Here is a 22778-nt window from a genome sequence, read left to right on the forward strand (position 1 = left end):
AGAGCGGATATTCACACAGGTCACCCTGGCTGATGACACGGGTTCACCTGAGGTGCGGGGTCTAAGCACCAACCGGTATTCACCAGAGCTCCTGATGGTGGAGATGGGCTTTGCTGCATGCTAGTGCCAGGTCGCGGTCCTCAGGATAGCCCCACCAGGAGGTGAGCAAGCCGGGGTCCGGAAGCAGATATAACAGGTAGGGATCAAGCAGAAGTGTAGTCGGGGAACGAGCCAAAAGTCGGTAACAAATAGTTGCAGGTTGGGATTCAGCAGAAGCGTAGTCGGTGGACGAGCCAAATGTCGGTAGCGAATGGTAGCAAAGATCGGTCGGCAGCAAGAGAGACAGGAACAAGAAATTGACTGGTGAAGGCACAATATTCTGGCAACCAGGAAGTGCAGGGACATGACTTGTATAGGAAGTTCATGGGAGGAGCAAAGGGTTCAAGGCAAACAAGATTCAAGACAAGATCATTCAAGGAACTATCCGAAGAACTGTCCAAGGAGCTGTCCAGCATTCCAGGTGGCTCAGCAAGCAGAGTCACTGCCAGACACAGCAGAGGTCCCAGGTTTAAGCCCAGGTCCTAACACACCCTCTATTGCTAAATTTTTTAACTACATGTTAAAGAGGTATTCTGCCACCACACTCCGCTTATACACACATTTACTAAAAAGAAAACCTTCCTTAAATTAAATAATACATTTGATAATATAAATAAATCACAAAAATGTACCCTAAACATCAGATATAAAACAATTTATGTCAAAATCCACATTCAACCCCCTAGGTACCATAGACATTATTTCATACATCCACCATGGTTCTCTTTGACTGAGAATTTAACCCTGTTTAACCTCTGTTTGTGGTATTTTTCTATTCCCCAAAACATCATGCCAGTGGGATCCCTATTAAGTTTTTGTAAATAGTTTGGCAAAATTATGTTTCTTAAAACCAGTAATAATGTTACATACATTTTCCTGAATTCTTTTAGCCAATCTTTGTTTGGTCCTACATAATATATTTTGCAATCCAAAGGAACATTGAATGCACTACCTTTGTTTTTCTCTTTGTTGAAGGTAATGTCTAATCCGATATTCCTTACAAGTTACTATGGATTGAAACGCTTTCCTTCTTTTTTGTTACCTATTGTTTTAGTACATCCCTGGCATGTGCTATGTGGTGGATAAAAGCTCCTTTTTAGTGGTATAAGAGTCCTCTCACATTCGCTCATCAGTGAAGTCACGATACACATCGGGATTGATTGACAGGCACACCGGAAGTGACGCGAAAGTAGGAGCTTGCTGCTCGTGGATGATATGCAGTGTCCCACTGTGTCATATGTGAGTGTTTTTATTGCTAGTTTTTACCAATACATTTTTAACAAAACATTACTACACTATTTGGGCATTCCCCTTCTTTCCTCCTGCCCTCAATGGGTGACTGTGAGAGGACTCATTTTCCCCTATAGAGGAGCTATTATTCACCACAGAGCACTAACCACTGGACCCATAAAGGTAGCGGGATTACCAACATCTGAGAGCCATCAGCCATTCACAGGAGGACCCACAGAAGAAATTGGTATATTTCCCTCATGCTGTTACCTTACAACAGTAAGGTGAGAGGCCATCTAGCACACAGGTGTCACTGCACGGAAAGAAGAGACACCTGTTTCATCATTTCAACACTAAAGGCTAGGAGAATTTGCTAGCAGGGGAAACAATATCAGGAAAGCCTCAGCACTGCATACACAGTCTATGGAGATTCCTTTGTGAATGAACGATATAACGGGTGAATGTAAATAAACAGCAGGGGATAGTTTAAAACAAAGTGGTGTACAGTCCCCCCAAAATTCATACTACACCATTCAGGTCTGGTGTGGGTTTTAAGGGGGTTCCAATAAAAGCAATACATTCATACCAGACCCAGCATGCAACCTGGCTGGCCAGGGACAAGCATGTGCCCACCTCCTGAGTCATACCAGGCGACATGCCCTTAATATGAGGACAAGGACCTCTTCCCCACAACACTAGTCAAGTAAGGAGCAGTAAGTGGGCCCCCCATCAACCACGGACTATGGTTCTATTCTCTTAGGGCTCATTCACAGGCGCATCAATACCATGTGTTTAAGGAGTACTTATTCAGTATTTGCAGTAACCAGTGACAGTAATACATTGATCAGTGCTAAAAATATGCACAGTCACTGTTAAACATCTAGGGTGATCAAAGAGTTAACTGTGTGCCTAGCCAGTGTTTGTGTTTACTATGTGTGCTGCTTTTACTAGGGGAAGATATGAATTTAAGACCCTGCCTTACAGGAACACAAAATCCATCCATTTCCCCGTAAGAATAGAACTCTGCCTTACATAGTTACATAGTTAGTCAGGTTGAAAAAAGACACAAGTCCATCTAGTTCAACCGATAAAAAAAAAAAAAATCATACAATCCCATATACACAATCCTTCACCCACAGTTAATCCAAAAAAGTCGATGCTGATCTGCTTCTGCATGCCGAAGTGCAGGATCACGAATATATAAGTGATCCAGCATACAGCTGTCGCCCTGTAGCAATAAAAGTGCTATAGGATGGTCAGCAAGTGCTCAAAGTCTCAAAATCTCGTTGCCCTTGAAGGATTGCCTTGAATCTTACAATGGGCACCATCCACTGCTGTACACACAGGAGCAGAAGTGTTGTGTCATGTTAAAAATTAAGCAGTGTGTCCCGACACTTGTTAGCTGCCTCCACTGATATTAAAGTTAATGCTCTGTAACTGCACTTATAGCATTTATGGTGTGTTAGTAAAGCATTTATAAAGTGTTAGCTGGGCACTGGGGGAGAGGCAGTGGAATTTCCCATATCCCAGAATGCACTGTAAAATAACAGAGAACTAGAACAGAACAGCTCCTGCCGTTTGTGCAGAGCAGCTGTGTGGTAACACTATTTGCTACTGTGTGGAGGCAAAATAATCAAGCCAGCCAGCAATACTGACAGTGCCAGGAAGGAGAAGAGGCATTGAACATTATTTCCGGCAGCAAGACTTTTTGTTTTAGCAAAGTTGAGCTGGTCCAAGCCAAGTGTCAAAGAGATCAAAGTATACAAATCTGTCTTGCAGAGAATTCACATAAATGTCTGATATCACATCACTTTCCCTTTATGAACTTCTGACTAGAAAAGCAACACTTTCATTTGCATTTATCAAGCTTTTTCAACTCTTCAAAAACACAACAAAAACATGTCGAAAACACATCACAAATGTTATGGGATCCTTAAAGGGTTTGTAATGGATTTTTTTTATCTTAATAGCTTCCTTTACCTTCATGTCCTCATTGTTCGTTTTTGCTCTCAAGTTGCTATAATTCTTCTCTGATCGCCACACTTCCTGGTTGTCTATTTTCTGATAACCATAGTACTGGGAGCTTTCTCTCTGTGGTCACTAATCAAGGAGGTGTGATTACTGTGTGTCTAAAACCCCACAGCACCAATCAGTTTCGTTTTCCAAACCATCACTGCCCTGTATTGGCTCTGTGGCTCTGTACAGCAGAGAAGCAGGAAACATGCAAAAACGAAACTAGAAACTGCAGGTACATTATATGATTGATTTTTATCTATTTTTATTTGTTTTTAAAAGGAATCAGTTAACTATTATGTCTCTATACCATGGGTCTTCAAACTATGGCCCTCCAGTTGTTCAGGAACTCCAATTCCCATCATGCCAAGTCATGTCTGTGAATGTCAGAGCTTTACAATGCCTCATGGGATGTGTAGTTCCGCAGCAGCTGGAGTGCCGTAGTTTGAGGATCCCTGCTCTATACCCTGTAAACAGTCAGTTCAGCAAAAAAAATGTTTTTATTTACAACTCCTTTAATGAACATTACTTCATTCTTCATAATCAACACATGTGTGAATGAGTCCTTGGGATCAAATGTTAGGGAATATTAAATGTGCTAAGCAAAAGGCAACAAACTATCACATACATATTACAAACATTACAGTTATTATTCATTACTCTTGTGTGAATAATGAGACATTCGCAAAGCAATTTTTATAAATCTACCCCTGGGTGTTCACAATGCATGTTTTTATGACACCCTTCCTGCATTTTTTTTACATAACTGCAATATTTTATTCAGGAACTAAAAATAGTTTTTTTTTTACACTACTTAACCTCCCTAGCGGTATGATTATTTCAGATTTTAGGTGCTGAAAGCGGTACCATTATTTGCAAGGAAATTTGGCGTTTTATACTGTAGGCCTGTAATTCTTAGGAATAACTCACTTAAATCTGTCCAAACAAGAGTCTAGTAGGCATCCCGGGTATGAATTTTTTTTAAAAACAAAATTATAAATTATAATATAATAAATAATTATAAATAATTATAACAAATAATAATATAATTATAATAAAAATTATTCAATAATGTAATCAACTCAAAATCACAGAAATTTGCTCAGTTGCAGAATTGTCGCTGCCATTACTTTTATTTTTTTATGACGAATTTCCCCACAAATCGCTATCGCACAATTCTGCAAGTGATTATAATTTATTATCGCTGTTTTCTAGCTGCTCTAAAACCATTTTTGACATAAAGGGACACTTTTGGTTGCTATGGACAATCTACAGTTTGCAGGCAGAAAGAACAGTTTTTATTATATAAAAGAACATGAAGGGCACTGGGCAGACCACTAGGGACAAGGGGTGTGTGTATTTTTTACATACAGTACTGTAATCTATAAGATTACAGTATACTGTATGTAATGTGTTTGTTTACGTTTTTGAATTTGGCGCTGTTCTCTGTCCCTGTGCGTCGTAACGTCGCAGGGAATGGAGATCGGCGGCACACAGAGGCACTGTGTGAATCGAGCGAGCACCCGCTCGCTCACACAGCGCGGTGGCATTGCTGGATCCAGGGACAAGGTAAGTAAACACTGCCTGTGGCTGCAGCGAGGCCAGTCCGAGTCTGACTCGGGGTTACCGATCGCAGCAAAAAAATTTAACCCCGAGTCAGACTCGGGAACACCGCCAGGGGGGTTAAGAACATTTTTCACACAATGTGATTTTTTGAAAGATTTTTGCAATTTTTATAGATGTTAAAAGATAATCTTTTATTCTTGATAAAGTATAAATCAATGGCTTCCACCGATGAACTTATTTCTCTTTTACAACAATGTACAATGACAGACCATACCATCTCTGTTTGAATCATGATTTTTTTCTCAGATTCAGCGAATGTGTAAGTATTTTGTATGCATGGTTCTTTTGCTGAGTACAGAGATTATCATTCCTGTTGGAAACATTCTGTGCATTGTAACAAGTCTGCCTTGGTAACCTAACCCTACACAGTTGAGTAGCACTAAATAATGCATGTGTAAGGTGTGTGATATTCACCAAGTAGTTGGAAACATCTACTATTGATAAAGCCAACAACATGTAATTACACAAATTCAGTACAATATTTATTATGGAAATGCATGATAACATTTGTTATATTTTACATCATAAATACATACATTTAACACAGTATGCAAATTTAATCCCTAAAAAAATTACATGTTCCTAATATACAAATCAGGAAAAAAGGAAAATTGCGCTAATCGAATATAAATTAAGTGAATAAATGGGAAGGCTGCAATAGCGTGAACTAACACAAAACAAATATAAAAAGAAAGAAAAATTGCGCCAACCAGTAGTACAATAATATAAACAGTGAAGTCCTTTGTGTCTTCTACACGTGAAACACAGAAAAAATGTGCACCATATAAGTGCATAAATCGTGAACAAATTGTTAAAAAGATCCAATAACAAAGTCCATGAACGAAATTTTCAACCCAGGCAGCACCCAGTGTGAAGATAATTGACAGTCGTGACCCGCCACCATATGGACTGAGGCTTACCACAAGGTAATTTGATAACTGAGTTCTCCCAGCAGCGCTGACAACTGACAAGCGGCAGTCCCATCAAACGCTCAGCCAGGAGATTAACCTGTGAGTGGCCAGACCATCAGACTGGGCTGTGACATGCTATGAGGACGTAAATCGCTATTATACGCTGCTGCACCCCATCGTGGACTTCTTAAAGGGACCGTGACCTGGTGTATTCCTGGCTATTATCCGATGTTTAGAAGTATCCTACAGTTATTTGAATAACGCTGTTATCAAATTACCTTGTGGTAAGCCTCAGTCCATATGGTGGCGGGTCACGACTGTCAATTATCTTCACACTGGGTGCTGCCTGGGTTGAAAATTTCGTTTATGGACTTTGTTATTGGATCTTTTTAACAATTTGTTCACGATTTATGCACTTATATGGTGCACATTTTTTCTGTGTTTCACGTGTAGAAGACACAAAGGACTTCACTGTTTATATTATTGTACTACTGGTTGGCGCAATTTTTCTTTCTTTTTATATCCTAATATACAAATGTTTGAATATATACGTAGTACTCAATTTGAATGAATGGTGAAAAAACACAAAATAAATTAACAATTAAAAAAATGCTTACACTTAAAGATATTTAGAAAACATTTAATATTTTCAAGCTGAACAGCAGGTATTTTAAAAACACAAATGAATGCAACACTTTAATAATAAACAGGGCTTTTTTTCAGGGGGAACTTGGGGGAACTCAGTTCCACCACCTCTGGCTCAGACCCTTTGGTGTCTGCTCACCACAATCACTTGTATATACAGACGTCTGGTTTTTGTGTTTACAAGTGACAGCTCTGCACTCTGTGTGTAACCCCCTGAACTCTGCACTCTGTATGTAATGCAATCCTGGTATTTAATGCCCCTTAACCACTTGCCGTCGCCGCACCGTCAAAATACGTCCACAAGGTGGCTCTCCTAGGCGAGATCACGTTATATGACGTCCTGCCTATTAGCCGCCACTAGGGGCGCACGCGCGCCGCCGGAGGCGCGCACGCGCGCACCCCCGACTCCCGTGCGTGTGCCCGGCGGGCGCGATCGCCGCCGGGCACACGCGATCGCTCGGTACAGAGCGGGGAACGGGAGCTGTGTGTGTAAACACACAGCTCTCGTTCCTGTCAGCAGGGGAAATGCTGATTTTCTGTTCATACAATGTATGAACAGAAGATCAGTGTTTCCCCTAGTGAGGCCACCCCCCCCCACAGTAAGAACACACCCAGGCATACTTAACCCCTTCCCCGCCCCCTAGTGTTAACCCCTTCACTGCCAGTGGCATTTTTATAGTAATCTAATGCATTTTTATAGCACTGATCGCTATAAAAATGCCAATGGTCCCAAAAATGTGTCAAAAATGTCCGAAGTGTCCGCCATAATGTCCCAATACCGAAAAAAAATCGCTGATCGCCGCCATTACTAGTAAAAAAAAATATTAATAAAAATGCCATAAAAATACCCCCTATTTTGTAAACGCTATAACTTTTGCGCAAACCAATCAATAAACGCTTATTGCGATTTTTTTTACGAAAAATATGTAGAAGAATACGTATTGGCCTAAACTGAGGAAAAAAAATGTTTTTTTATATATTTTTGGGGGATATTTATTACAGCAAAAAGTAAAAAATATTCATTTTTTTCAAAATTGTCGTTCTATTTTTGTTTATAGCGCAAAAAATAAAAAAGGCAGAGGTGATCAAATACCACCAAAAGAAAGCTCTATTTGTGGGAAAAAAAGGACGCCAATTTTGTTTGGGAGCCACGTCGCACGACCGCGCAATTGTCTGTTAAAGCGACGCAGTCCCGAATCGCAAAAAGTACTCTGGTCTTTGGGCAGCAATATGGTCCGGGGGGTAAGTGGTTAAAGACCCTTCTACTGTTTCTACTGAAATTTGAACAGGGGTCGTGGTTGAGTTCCTGTACATATTCTCTGAGAAAAAAAGCTCTGATAATAAATACATACTTGTATCGTTTTTTTAAATGACTCATGTAAGTACTTAAATTGGATCGATCAGCCTCTTGCAATTCCCTATATAGCAGCATTTAGACTGGAAGAGGGATGGACAGATCGGGAAGCAAATTAGGTGCTCTCCTTGCAAATTAGCTGCCAGTGCACAAGCTGATAGGATATGAGTAGAGAGATGACCTCATTAGTCTGTTGTTATGTTATTGTCCAATTAGAATTCTGCGGAACAGGGAGATGAAATCACTGTATTCTTTGTCAAGTCAAACTATGGCCTCCATTAAAAAAATCTGCTACAGCACCTAATTATGCAATAAATACATCTGCATTTACAGTTTTCCCTTAGTCCCCCTGCAAAGTCCCACAAATACTTGTAGACCCTACCAGTGAAGTCCAACTAATGGAGCTTCCTGTAATGGTTTGACAAATATGATGTGCTGCTCCTGAAGTCAGAACAGAGATGCCACTCTCATGTAGACTGAGCCTGCCGATTCCCAAGCTTGTCAAGCAATCCTGTCCACTCCTTTCTAGATTGACAGCACTGCCTGAGTTGCTTTAATCCCACCACAGTAAGATAGGTTGGTGGGGGGTGGGGAGTTTGAGACAACAAAGAAGAAGGATTTGGCTCAGTGAAGGAAGGTAAAGGACTTTTTTGCGTCTCCTTTATAAGGCTGGTGGCTTTTAGAGAAGCAATTTTTTGGAATTATTTAATTTTTACTTGATTACGGTAAATCAAATTGGTACTTGTTTTAACGGTCTTACAGGAACCCTTTTTATATTAAAATAAGTTTTATTAAAAAAAAACATGAAAGACGTTTACGAGATTACAGCATATATAACCATAAAGAAGTTTGATCTTCCAACAATGTCACATCAGCACATATTGGCAAATCCACAATTCTGGTACTATGCCATGAGTCTACAATGCTAACCTGAGACAATATGGCAGTGAGAAAATATTCAAAGCAGAAGTTGGTTCACAGTAGTCTAACTAAGATTAAATCAACTGTGGATGGATAGCCCTGACATAATTTACCAAATTTGCTAAGGCACCCTATATGTTGGTAAATATATTTTTTAAGACATAATGTATTGCCCATGTGGGTAATCTACTCTTTCAGCGAGAGTGTGTCAGCAGACAGCAGATTTCCAATGTCTAAGAATCAGTTTACGGTCTTGAAAGAGGGCCCTGGCTATTGCTTATTTAGAAATATTTTCCACATGAAGATAGTCCAGGATACCTAAGAAACATGGTTTGGGGTTCTCACACATATTATAAGCTGAAATACCTTGTTAAGGGTATTAAGGACACCCTTTTAGTAAAGATGTAGTTTAGGGTGTCTCCATTGAAGGTGAGTTAAATCACCATGGTGTCTAGAGTATCTAGAGTATCTGGTACAAATGTGGTTCTTTCTCATTCCCATTGTAGCCCCTGTACCTGGAGGAGAATATAGAGCTGTGAAACCTGCATTGCCTGCAAGGCTTCCTCCCACAGTTTCTTCTCAAATTCTCCCACATCTCTCTCCCACCTGCTTGCAGTTATAGATGGAAATCTTTCAAAAAGATAATCAACAACATGGATTAGCATCTGGATATAAATTCCTTGGCCCGGATTCACGTAGATGCGCGTAACTTTGTGCGGGCGTAACGTATCCTATTTACGTTAAGCCTTCGCAACTTTTACAGGCAAGTGCCGTAATCTCAAAATAATAATAATTCAAATTGTGAAGAGGTGGGCGTGTGTTATGTAAATTAACCATGACCCGACGTGATTGACGTTTTTCACGAACGGCGCATGCGCCGTCCGTGGAATATCCCAGTGTGCATTGCTCCAAAGTACGCCGCAAGGACGTATTGGTTTCGACGTGAACGTAAATGACGTCCAGCCCCATTCACGGACAACTTACGCAAACAACGTAAATTTTTCAAAATTTGACGCGGGAACGTTGTCCATACTTAACATTGGTACGCTGCATGTACGCCACCATATAGCAGGGGTAACTTTACGCCGGGAAAAGCCTAACGTAAATGGCGTATCTGTACTGCGTCGGCTGGGCGTACGGTCGTGAATTCGCGTATCTAGCTGATTTACATATTTCTAGGCGTAAATCAGCATACACGCCCCTAGCGGCCAGCGTAAATATGCAGTTAAGATCCGACGGCGTAAGAGACTTACGCCGGTCGGATCTATGCGTAACTGATTCTAAGAATCAGGTGCATAGATACGACCGCTCAGACTCAGAGATACGATTAGATTTGTATCTCCTTTGAGAATCTGGGCCCTTGTAAGAAACAACATCTGACATGTAGTTAAATATAGGAGTGGGCAACTGTACCCTTAGGTCAACTTCTGGATGTGCCCTAATAGTATGTTGCAATTGTAGGTAGTAGAAGTGCATGAATTGTGGGAGGGGAAATTTAGCTTGCAAATAGAAGAAGGAACACAGTTTACCAGTGGAGCATATGGGTGATACCATGATGTTTCCACGTGGCCCCATATTGAAGAGATTTCAACTTCGGATAGTTACCATTGGGCTAAATCTAGTGAAATCAGCAACATCCTGAATTTGCCTCACCTTATTCCATATTTTTTGCATGAGAATATATGTGGGGAAGAGTTTGTTAGACTTATTGAAGGCCAACGCCTACATAGCAACACTGTTCACTTCCATCACATGTAGTAAACTAGTGGTGGAATCTAAACTGTCATCTTCATTTAACTCTCGGGAGATTGGTATGCCATAAATATAGAGTTGAAATATGGAGTTGATAATACAAATAATTTTTAAGGGGATAACCATTGGAGAGTTGTGTAGGCTATAGAGAAACTGTGGCATGAAAATCATTTTTATGAGGTTAGTTTTCCCCACCAAAGATCGTTTGAGTCTAGTCCACACCTTAACCCTATCCTGGATACGGACAAGTAGGGATGACAAATTGAGGTGGCATACTCAGTAGGCCTAGGGGTGACATATATATTCAAGTATTTAAAGGAACTGGAGACATATTATGGAGATCAGATATCGGGCTACTAGGAATATTATCCAGATAGCATAATGAAGGATTTAGACCAGTCGATAATTAGGCTGGAATATTCTCCACAAATTTTAATAACTGCAATTGCCTCCCATAGGGACATGTTAGTGTCTCCCAGAAGGAGCAGTGTCATCTGCATAAAGCCTATGTTTGTCCTGCATCTCCCCATATTTAAATCTGCAATTGGACAGGTTAGATTGGATCATGGCAGCTAAATACAGGAACATTTAGATGTGTATTTTTACTGTAACAAAGAAAGTGGTGTCATTCTCCTACGTGGGCTATGTGATTGGGTTGTAAATCTCAAAAGTGGATGGACAGAAATACATATCCTCTGTAAAATAGCTTCCTTATATGTAATTCAGCTGAGTATTTTAGATGTCTGCCTCGAGTTCAACTTTATTGATTTGAAGGTAAATTTAACTACAAAGGGATCGAAGGAACAGAAGACTCTAATGCCTACACAAGCAAGTATGGTGTTATACTCAGCATGCCAACATTACAGTCCATAAACATTGAAATTCATGCAATCTATCATGAAAAAAAAAAAAAAATTTTGTTCAAAAATAATAGATGCATGACTGTCATACTAACCAAGCAACTTAAATGTTTTCTGAGATACGGATTTAAACAAGGGTGCAGATTAAGAGTTCTGATGTCACTGGTTGCATACTTGTTTGTGGTCATGAATGGGGAAGAACACTGTACATCTATATGACATGAGTAAGTCTGCATAATTGTGAATGGATCAATGATACATTACAGAATAGTTACTGTATTTATCGGCGTATAACACTCACTTTTTTACCCTGAAAATAGAGGGTAAACTGTGCCTGCGTGTTATACGCAGGGGGCTGTGGAAAGTTTTTTTTCTTGAAACTTCCCTCTTAAAGTTAGGGTGCGTGTTATATGCCGATAAATACGGTAATTATTCTTCAAAAGTAACTTTACACTTAGGGCCAGATCCACAAAGAACCGGCGTAACCTAAAAATTCCCATTTAAGTTACACTGCCTTAAAATTTCTACCTAAGTGCCCGATCTACAAAGCACTTACCTAGAAATTTTCGGCTGTGTAACTTAAATTCCGCCGGCGCAAGGCGTTCCTCTTCAAATGGGGCGATTCCCATTTAAATTAGGCGCGCTCCCGCGCCGGCTGTACTGCGCATGCTCGTGACGTCATTTTCCCGACGTGCATAGCGCGAAATTACGTTACGCCGAGCTTTGTGGATCGCGACGGGTCAATAAAGTTGCGTCGGGAAAAAAAAAAGCTACGGCAGGAAAAAAAACATTTAAAACAAAAAAAAAAACGCGTCGCTGGACAGAAGGGTCTGCTTTTACAAGGTGTAAACAGTTTACACTTTGTAAAAGCAGCCCTAATTTTACGATTGCAAACTAAAACTTACGGAGAAAAAACGAAGCTTCGTGGATCTCCGTAAGTGCTAATTTGCATACCCGAGGCGGCATTTCGACGCAAAATGCCCCCAGCGGCGGATGCGGTACTGCATCCTAAGATCCGGCAGTGTAAGTCCCTTACACATGTCGGATCTTCTGTCTATCTCTTGGAAACTGATTCTGTGGATCAGTTCCAAAGATAGAAACAGGGATACGCAGGCGGAACAGCAGATCTGCCTGCGTATCTCTTTTGAGGATCTGGCCCTAAGTTTTGCTTTTTATTTGGAATTTTGTATTTCGAGAATGAAAATGCTGTAATTTAAATATTTGGACCTTCACAATAAAAATACACTAAGGGCCAGATTCACGTAGCCCGGGCGCAGCGTAACGTAACCGATTTAGGTTACACCGCCGCAAATTTTCTGTCTAAGTGCCCGATCCACAAAGCACTTACCTGGAAATTTGCGGCGGTGTATCCTAAATCCGTCCGGCGCAAGGCGGGCCAATTCAAATGGGGCGGGTACCATTTAAATTAGGCACGCTCCCGCGCCGGACGTACTGCGCATGCTCCCGACGCAAATTTCCCGACGTGCTTTGCGCGAAATTACGACGCGCCAACGTTTTGTGAATCGCGACGTGAAAAAAAGACTTGCGCCGGGAAATTATAAAAAAAAAATAAAAATTCAAAAGCAACGCGGGAAAGACGGGTATACTTTTACATGGTGTAGTAATTTTACACTTTGTAAAAGGTGCCCTATCTTTGCGACGCAAACTAACACTTAGCGGCGACGTAACGACGGGAAAAAGTTTTGTGGATCGCCGTAACTGCTAATTTGCATACCCGACGCTGGTTTACGACGCAAACTCCCCCCAGCGGCGGCTGCGGTACTGCATCCTAAGATCCGACAGTGTAAAACTATTACACCTGTCGGATCTTAGGGATATCTATGCGTAACTGATTCTATGAATCAGTCGCATAGATAGAAACAGGGATACGACGGCGTATCAGCAGATTTGCCGTCGTATCCCTTTTGTGAATCTGGCCCTAAAAGCACAAGCTAGCCTCTACACATAATGCTAAATCTTCTGCCAAAGTATAGGTTCACGCATTCACTGAAAATCCCTATTTACCTGCAAGCAGTGGTGGTGCGTCCTTAGTGGGTGCAGGAGCGCCGCCCCCTCTCTCCTGCACCCATCAATCAACAATAGATAGATTCATGCATTGCATGAATCTATCTATTGTCAGCACTGCCACCCACTATTCAGGTGTTCAGCCTCTTGTCGAGCGCTGGCCGTCTGAATTACAGCAGTGTGGGTGTTTTGGAAGTGCCTGATTAGAGTCATAGGCTCTAATAGGCTTCCTGATTAGAGCATGTGGGCTCTAATAGGCTTTCAAATTATTAAGCAGTGGGCCCACTGCTGTGCATTCGCTGCTTACGTGGTGCTGTGTTAGGGAATCGCTTCCCTAACACTGACCCGCCTCTCAGCCAATTAGGTGCACCGGGTCTGGTTACCGGTCACCTGATTGGCTGAAGTGACAGGAACTGTGACACAGTGTCACTGTGTCATAGCAAAATACGGAAGAGGATGGGAGAAGACATCGAGGACTCAGAGGACAGCTTTGATCAAGACAGGTAAGTGCCGGGCGGGGGGGCACACTGACGGCATTTGATGGGGCAAATCTGGCAGCACACTGGCAGCATTTGATGGGCCAAACTGGCAACACACTGGTGGCATTTGATGGGGCAAACTGACAGCACACTGGCGGCAATTGATGGGGAAAACTGGCAGCACACTGATGGCAATTGATGGGCAAACTGGCAGCACATTGGCGGCAATTGATGGGGCAAACTGGCAGAACACTGGTAGAGAATGGTGGATACACTGGCAGCACACTGGTGGGAATTGATGTGCACGCTGGCAGCACACTGGTGGCAATTTATTTGCACACTCGCAGCAATTGATGGGGCAAACTGGCAGCACACTAGCAGCAATTGATAGGGCACACTAGTAGCACACTGACAGCAATTGATGGGCACACTGGCAACAATTGATGGTTACAGTAGCTGCTTTGATGGCACAGTGGCTGCGTTTGATGTTTTTTTTTTTTTTTCAGTTTGTTTGCGCACCCCAAAAATTTTGAGCACCAGCCGCCACTGCCTGCAAGAAACAAATTTTATTTTAGGCACAATAGGACTATGTATTAGCATTCTGTAATCTCATGCACAGTGGGTCCCAGACTGGAGGGGAGGGCCAGCGGTGTCAGCTAATTAGGCTCCACATCATTGCAAAGTGCTGTCATCCTGGGACCTTGTCAAACTAAGGGCACATCAGTATGGTGATGCCCCTTCATCATGGAAATAGGAGACTGGGGCAAGTGCAGTGACTAAATTCTACTGCTCAAAAGGGACAGAGAAAAGGTCATCATCCTGGCTTATCAATCTAGCAGGGATCTCTTGATTACAGAATTGCAGAATTACAAGACCTGCACAACTTCATTTGCATTTAGTTGATTATCTGGAGTTTGGCTGTAACCAATATGGTTATTTATTGAGCATATACAGTATTTCATCCTGAACACTTGAACTGCAGTCATATATGGTACGTCTGATGCACAAAAACAAAAAAATACTCATGTTTATTTTCTGGTGGCTTGCTAGCCTGATTTCATTTCTACTGTAACAAAATTTCAACCCAATTTTTGTACTTTATTAATTAATGTTTTCATTTCCCTTCAAATGTCTTTCCTGAAAACAGAAAACTATATGTATACCTTGAAAAGGCATGACATAAAATCAATGAAGACAATGCTACAGACAGACCTTTAATTAGGTGAGGCTTCCAAGAAACAGGCGTATTTGTCTAATAACATTTTTATGCAATAAAAATAACAACACACTGATGTATACACCACTGCACTAAAATCTAACACCGTACGTAAACAAGCAGCAAATAAAATGAGAATAATGAATATACATGCCATGTGCACCAGCAGGAATACTTTGTCTTCAGTATAAATTGTGACATCTTGGGATCGGTATATTTCATTTAATTAAAAAACTGGAAAAAAGAAAATATATTTTTAATGCATCAACATTATTAATGTTATTAATTATAGTGTGCTAAATAAGCCAGTGAAAAATGCCGCTGATTCCAATAATTAAGTTGCATTTCTTAAAATAGAGACTTTCTAAATGGGCTGCCTAGTAGTTCAGTGAACGATTTTGCTATGTAGTGCTCCATTTGCCCAGAGTCAGTTTGTTCTCCCTGTGTTGGTATAGGTTTTCTCTGTCTGTTCGATTTCTTCCCAAAAAACACAGGTTGTAGAATTCATCTCCCACCAAAAATTATTCTTTGGCAGTATTTTGTCTATCTGACTATAGTAGGGGTTTTAATCTGTAACCTCCTTTTGGGTTAAAGGAGCGGTGCAAATGGGAAAGTACTGCATATTTGTCAAAGCTATACAAATGAATAAAACAAATATAACATGTCACTGTTCAGATGAATGCTAATTAATAAAGCATCTTACCTTGACATACATAACAGCAGCAAATGTCACTTTAGCAGGATATACATTTTCAGATAGCAGAAATACATGAGATTCAAAATTGTAATTTCCTGGTTCGGGTGAGAACCTGATTGGCATGTGTTGGGCTGTATGGGAAATTTCTTTATGTTGATAAATAATTACACCAACCACAAAGTGACAGTTTCTCCTCAAAAAAATATTTAAATTGGCCTTAAAGTGGATGTAAACCCAATTCATGAAATTTGAGCTGGGCACATATATCTGCAGTGTTTCATTATCTCTCTTCAAAGAGCTATGTCCCGTAGCACTCTCCTGAACCGTTCCTCTGTTATCAGCCTTATAACTCCTGACAAATTCTCAGACACATCAGATTAAAGCATCCTGACATTTCTGTCAGGGGAGATTGCTAAAATAGATTAGCAGGGAGCTGGCCCTGTTACAAAACACCTCTGAGAGGTTGAGAGGGGTGCATTTTCTCCAATCAGCAATGTTAGCTATTTTGGCTGTATGCCCAGACATCACACTCTGTGTTAAACAGGAACAGAACATCTAACATGATCTGAACTTTCTAAACAGTATATAAATGTGAAGACAGCAGATATACAGTACATGTAAAACAAGTTTTTCTTTAAGGGGATAGGTACAGTGGGTGAAGTATTTCCAGTAGCTTCAGGCACATGGGTAGTCAGGATTTTAGCCAAACTTAGCATTTAACACAGGAGTTCTTAAAATGACCCTGCAAAATCTCAAAATTATTCCCAAAGTCAGGTCCCATGAGCAGAAGTAGTATACTCCCCTCAAAATCTCCCGATTTTTCTTCACTCCAATGGTACAGCCTTTATCAAACTCTTTAACGTTCTACACTTTGGGAATCTTGGGTGCCTGTTTCTTTTGCTCTATGCTGTAGCTTAACCCTCTTACTCCCTACATTACTATAGGGCACATCAGTGACTTAGGTTACAATTCTGCTTTTATGTAAAGTGCACTCTTAAAGGACAGCGCACAGGCAGGTCAATGTAAAACTTAACCCTGAAGGTGGACCTGGTAAATAAATGACTACATTGCAAAGGAGCAAACAAGAGAATATTCTGCCAAATAAAGGTAACATCATATAAAAACCCTTAAACCTGGTAAATGGAAGCTCAATCCCTAGCACCGCATTGTGGTGCATGATATATGGCTCATGCTTGGAAGCTCCAACATTTTCAATACAGCTGCAGAAGAGATGAAGATGGCAGACAGAAGTTGCAAAAAATTACTAAAAGGGTCATTCAAACAAAAATGGTACTTTAGTTATAGGTGGAGCTCAATGTGCTGAGTGCAACCCTGGTTTTTATAACAAATCTTGAATGCTTTGGGTTTTTCATGGCAGTTATATGTTAAATAGACGTGAAAATTAAAACTCCAACACAACACAACAGACAGCTCCACGTAGTAACATGAACTTCTCTTTCTAAATTCTCATTTTAGGCAGTGGCTAACCTTTCTGAGTTTTAAAATACACAGTTTAGGAAAACTAAGCTTGTTTATTCAGGTATAATAGTACTGGCAGAGTACCATTATATCCGACTGTGCAAGCAGCTTAGCATTACAACTTCAGGTCTTGGCAGAACATTCAGACTATGGGAAGAAAAAAAGCTCTACAGCTCTACTTGTTTCTTCCTTACAATGGCCACATATATGGATCACGTATGAGGTTCAAACGGTGCAAAAAATAATAGCTCAGACATGAATACTTTTTCTGGAAATAAATATATACCATTGAATTTGTATGAAGATTTACTGCACTGACATCTGAGTGGAATTATTGGCTTTGTGAATAAGCCTCAGAAGTGACAGTGGTAATAAGAGTAATTTAAGATAACATAACATCAAACGAGCCAATTTCACAATTTCCAAATTACATGTAAAAACCATCAAAATAATTATGCACAGGTCTTTTAAACCAGTAAACCCGAAATTGAAGTCTAATTATGCAAGGCAGTTGTGTACTTTGACACGTGTAAATGCAAGCTGAAATCATTGCTCTTTCAAGACATTCCTGCTTTTACATTTCAGGTTTTTCAAAATTGTCTGTTCTGTTTAACACTCTTCAACTGGATGCACAAGGTTCATCCGAGAAGAATAACAAGTATGGTTTTCATCTGCTAAAGCAGAGAATCAGAATTCCAAAGCACTATGAACAATGTTTCTGTTCATTTGATTGTTGGTGGTCTGCTTAACAATTTACATACAAAATGTGTTTGACTATTTATCATTATAATTGGAAAAGCACTGATAACAGCGCAATATGAGATTAAAAATCAATGTTGTGTTCACAGAAATTGTAATTTAGCCAAAGATACCTTTACAATGACAGAAATTGAAAGAGACAAATACATAGGTAAAAAAAAAAAAAATTAATACATTTCTGCATAAAACATATATACATTATTTAAACAGTATATTTATAAATTTGTCTGGATAACAAAGAAAAATTACTAAATGTATCAGTAAATATAGTATTCATTACATATACTATTTCTTTATATAATGCTGATATTAAATATATCATATACTGTTCATAACAATCTATAAAAATAAACTTTAATATTATTCTGTGTCCCAAGGCAGCTTGCAGTTTAATGGTCCTACACAAGCACCCACACATATGTACATTTCACAGAAGGTACGTTTCTACTGCCATTGATACACCCCCAGAGCTACATCTTTAAAGAGCCTTTTTCTTACACACAGTGTGCGGGCAGAATATTAGGAGTCTATGAAACAGAATTTCCTGACAGACTCCATGGCAGCCTATGTGCGGGTTAACCCCGCCTCCTCTTCAATGCTATAGGACCCCATACCCATAAAAGTCAGCTCACCTTTCAGTACTGCGTTCCTTTTTTGTTCTCCTCCAATGGACCTAGGATGCACATTCGTTCAGATGTCCTAGGATGGATAGCACACTTTAGCAGTGCAGCTCAGAGCCCAGCCACGGGCGGGTGGAGAGCTTTCAGCAACCTTGTTTCTATCCATGTGATGTTGCTGTAGTGTGCCAAATAGGGATGAGCTTCGAGTTCGATTCAAATTCATGTTCAAATCGAACATTGCCTGTTCGGCGAACAATGAACAATTTGGGGTGTTCGCGGCAAATTCGAAAAGCCGCGGAACACCCTGTTAAAGTCTATGGGAGAAATCTAAAGTGCTAATTTTAAAGGATAATATGCAAGTTTTTGTCCTAAAAAGTGTTTGGGGACCTGGGTCCTGCCCCAGGGGACATGTATCAATGCAAAAAAAGTTTTAAAAAACGGCTGTTTTTTCGGGAGCAGTGATTTTAAATAATGCTAAAAGTGAAACAATAAAAGTGAAATATTCCTTTAAATTTCGTACCTAGGGGGGGTGTAAAGTTAGCATGTAAAATATATCGCACGTTTCCCGTACTTAGAACTGTCCCTGCACAAAGTGTAATTTCTGAAAGAAAAAAAGACATTTAAAACTGACTTGCGGCAATAATGAATTGTCGGCTCTGGCAATTCAGAGCGAATTCATTCATAAAAAAAAAAAAAAAAATAGCGTGGGGGTCCCCCCAAAATCAATTACCAGGCCCTTCAGGTCTGGAATGGATATTAAGATTAAAAAATTAAATTAATACAATTAAAAAAAAAAAAAAAAAATTTCTTTCAGAAATGACACTTTGTGCAGAGACAGTTCTAAGTACGGGAAACATGCGCTATTTCACCTGCTAACTTTCGCACATGCGCGGTGTCCTCTCTCAGAGCGAGGCTTGGCTTGCATGTGCGCGATACGGCAACTCTCTTGATGGCCACGCAGTCGCCGATGGGCGGCTTCCCCACCACGCTGGCGCATATGTGAAAGGCGTGTGACGTCACTGGCGGGGAATTTAAGATGCACCTGCTGATACTCTGGCGATCCAGGTCAGTGAGAAGGGTCTGTTATTGCTACATGGGCTTAGTCTGATGACCTTTTTTTTCTGTTGCAAGGATTATTTACAAAAAAAATTGCATTATGTTAAAAATATATAGCTAGATTCAGAAACACTTACGACGGCGTATCGCTAGATACGCCGTCGTAAGTCCGAATCCGCGCCGTCGTATCTTTAAGCATATTCTCAAACTGAGATATGCTTAAATCTTGCTAAGATACGACCGGCGTAAGTCTCCTACGTCGTTGTATCTTAGTTGCATATTTACGCTAGCCACTAGGGGCGTGTACGTGGATTTACGCAGAGAATATGCAAATGAGCAAGATACGCCTATTCACAAACATACTTGCGCCCGATACGCTGTTTACGTAATTATATATGCTAGTTTGCTCATGCATAGGTGCACTATTTATTTATAGGTGTCGCATCATGGAGGTTTTGTCTTTTAAAGGGGCAGGTTACTTATTTAACTTTTTTTTTGGCGCTACAGGTTCCTCATTACCAGACCTATTCTTGCTGTGACACGCTGGTCCAGAAGCTATAGACCAATCACTGCCTATATGAGTCCAGCCCTCACGCACAAGGTATGTGCGGGAGAGGGGAGGGGCATGGAGGTGGAGTCACAAAATATTGGTTTTGCTTGATGGAGTCCCCCCCAAATCTTTTTTCTTTTAGCTCTTCCGGTCCGGATTCTCAAGTCGCAGTCCAGATCGACTCGGACCTTGCCAGACTGCACCACCATTCATATCGACAGCAATGAGGAAAAGCCTTTTTTTGGTGGCTCCAGCACAGGAACCTGCAAAACTGCAATTCCATCGCCCCCATCTCGTAGGTCACAGTCACGTCTCATGACCAATGCCAGTGGTTCCGGTTGGGGGGCCCTCTGCAGTGCAAACATGGCACAAGGCAAATGGGATGCTCGCCTCTGCAATTCGGGCAGCTTGGTGTGCCCTCCAGTCCTTCTCCCGACTCCTGAAAGGGGAATCTGTGTTGTTGAGAATGGACAACACCACAGCAGTGTCCTACGTGAAGAGGCAAGGGGGGACACAGAGTTCCACACTTCTGCAAGAGTTCGAACCCATCATGAGGTGGGTTCAGAAAAACCTGGCCAATATAACGGCAGTCTTCATTCCCGGAGTGCAGAACTCCCAGGCGGACTTCCTCTCGCGCACGCAACTAGACAACAACGAGTGGTCCCTTCAAGAACAGTGATTCAGATGGATTCTGTCCCTGGGAGTCAATCCCCAAGTGGATATTTTCGCCTCCCCCTACCAACTTCAAAGTGGAAAAGTTCTACACAAGGGGTCGTTGCAATCAAGCGTTCGGGTCGGATGACTTCATGGATCGATGGAGGTTCAAGAGGGCATATGCCTTTCCCCCACTCCCAATAATACTCAAGTTCCTGCGGAGACTTCAGGCGGAGGCAGTCGAAGTAGTGGTGGTAGCTCCCTACTGGCCAAACAGGCCTTGGTTTCCCCTCCTGGTCCAGCTGAGTGACCCGGTACCTCTCCCTCTCAGACCGGACCTTCTCTCTCAAGGGTCACTGGGGTTTGGTTTTTAAGAGGGAGAGGCTGGAATCCCTCGGTTGCGCCTCTAGAGTGATTTCCACGCTGATGAGCTCAAGAAGGGCAAGTACAAAGTCTATGGGAGAATCTGGGCCAAATTAGTAGAGTTCTCCTCTGCTTCGGGCAGGTCCTACAGAAATCCAGAAAGTCAAGATATCCTCAGTTTCCTTCAAACGGGTTTAGACCTTCCCTTATCCGTCAGCTCTCTGAGGGTTCAAGTCTCGGCCCTGTCAGCCTTCTCTGGGATCTTGTGGGCAGTACATCTCTTAGTCAGACAATTTTTCTGAGGAGCATCAAGAATTAAGCCCCAAAGGAAACCAAGATTTCCCAAGTGGGATCTTCCCCTCGTTTTCGATTCTCTGAATGGACTCAGTACCACGGGCCCTGTCTTCCATAAAGGACTTCTCGCAAAAAAGTGCCCTTCCTAGTTGCTTCACCTCGGCTAAGAGGGTTTCCGAGATCGGTTCACTTGGTTATAAACAACCTTTCCTGACGTTTTTTCCGGATCGGGTAGTCCTTATACCCATGTTGGGGTCAAACCCGAAAGTATCTTCAGTATTCCACGAGAATCAGGAAATTGTTCTACCTACCTTTAGGTCTCCAGAGTCCAACAAAACTCATTCCTTGGATATAGGCGAAATCCTGAAAGAATATCTTCAGGTTACTTCTCCCTTCAGAAGTTCTGACCCTCTATTCGTTCTGCATTCAGGCAGCAGTAAAGGGAAAAAGGCCTCAACTAGGACTCGCCATGTGGCCCTGGATGTCATCTGTAAAGCGGCCTCATGGGCTCTATTATTACATTCATGTCTCATTACTGTATAGAGCCTGCATCACTTTTTTCTGTGAATTTTGGTTTGAGAATCCTGTCGGTTGACGGGACAAATTAAAACTATTTTCTGTTCAAGCATACCCACCCGTGTGGTCTGGCTAGTTATTTCCCACACGTAGGCTGCCATGGAGTCTGTCAGGAAAAAGGAAAACTTATTGTCGAATACTTACCGTAATTTTCCTTTCCTGATGGACTCCATGGCAGACTGAGTACCCACCCTCTAAGAAAATAATGTCTAAGAGTTGGTTAGTTACGGAACGCAGTACTGAAAGGTGAGCTGACTTTTATGGGTATGGGTTCCTATAGCATTGGAGAGGAGGCGGGGTTAACCCACACGTAGGCTGCCATGGAGTCCATCAGGAAAGGAAAATTACGGTAAGTATTTGACAATACATTTTCATTTTTCTTTGCTAGAAAATAAATCAGGGGGGTGGATTTCCTAAAACTGGGAGTGCAAAATCTGATGCAGCTGTGCATGGTAGCCAATCAGCTCCTAACTTCAACGTGTTAAATTAAGCTTTGACAAAAAACCTGGAAGCTGATTGGTTTTTGCACTCTCCAGTTTTAATAAATCAACCCCAATGTATGTATATAAATAGGATGGGGGTAGACAGATAGGCTTGCT

At 41.3% G+C, this 22778-nt stretch overlaps 1 protein-coding gene across 2 annotated transcripts in view; it reads right to left on the minus strand.

Annotated features, from left to right (window-relative positions):
- Positions 1 to 15115: 15115 nt before the first annotated feature.
- The window catches only part of TUSC3 (tumor suppressor candidate 3), a 362725-nt gene continuing 355062 nt past the window's right edge, over positions 15116 to 22778 (minus strand). For both annotated transcript variants that reach the window (XM_040334674.1, XM_040334673.1), the window contains exon 10: positions 15116 to 15365. In XM_040334674.1, coding sequence (XP_040190608.1) covers positions 15350 to 15365 — 16 coding nt within the window. In that variant the 3' untranslated portion in view covers positions 15116 to 15349. The remainder of the gene's footprint in view (positions 15366 to 22778) is intronic.

The sequence above is a fragment of the Rana temporaria genome, chromosome 1, assembly GCF_905171775.1.
Source record: "Rana temporaria chromosome 1, aRanTem1.1, whole genome shotgun sequence".
NCBI lineage: Eukaryota > Metazoa > Chordata > Amphibia > Anura > Ranidae > Rana > Rana temporaria.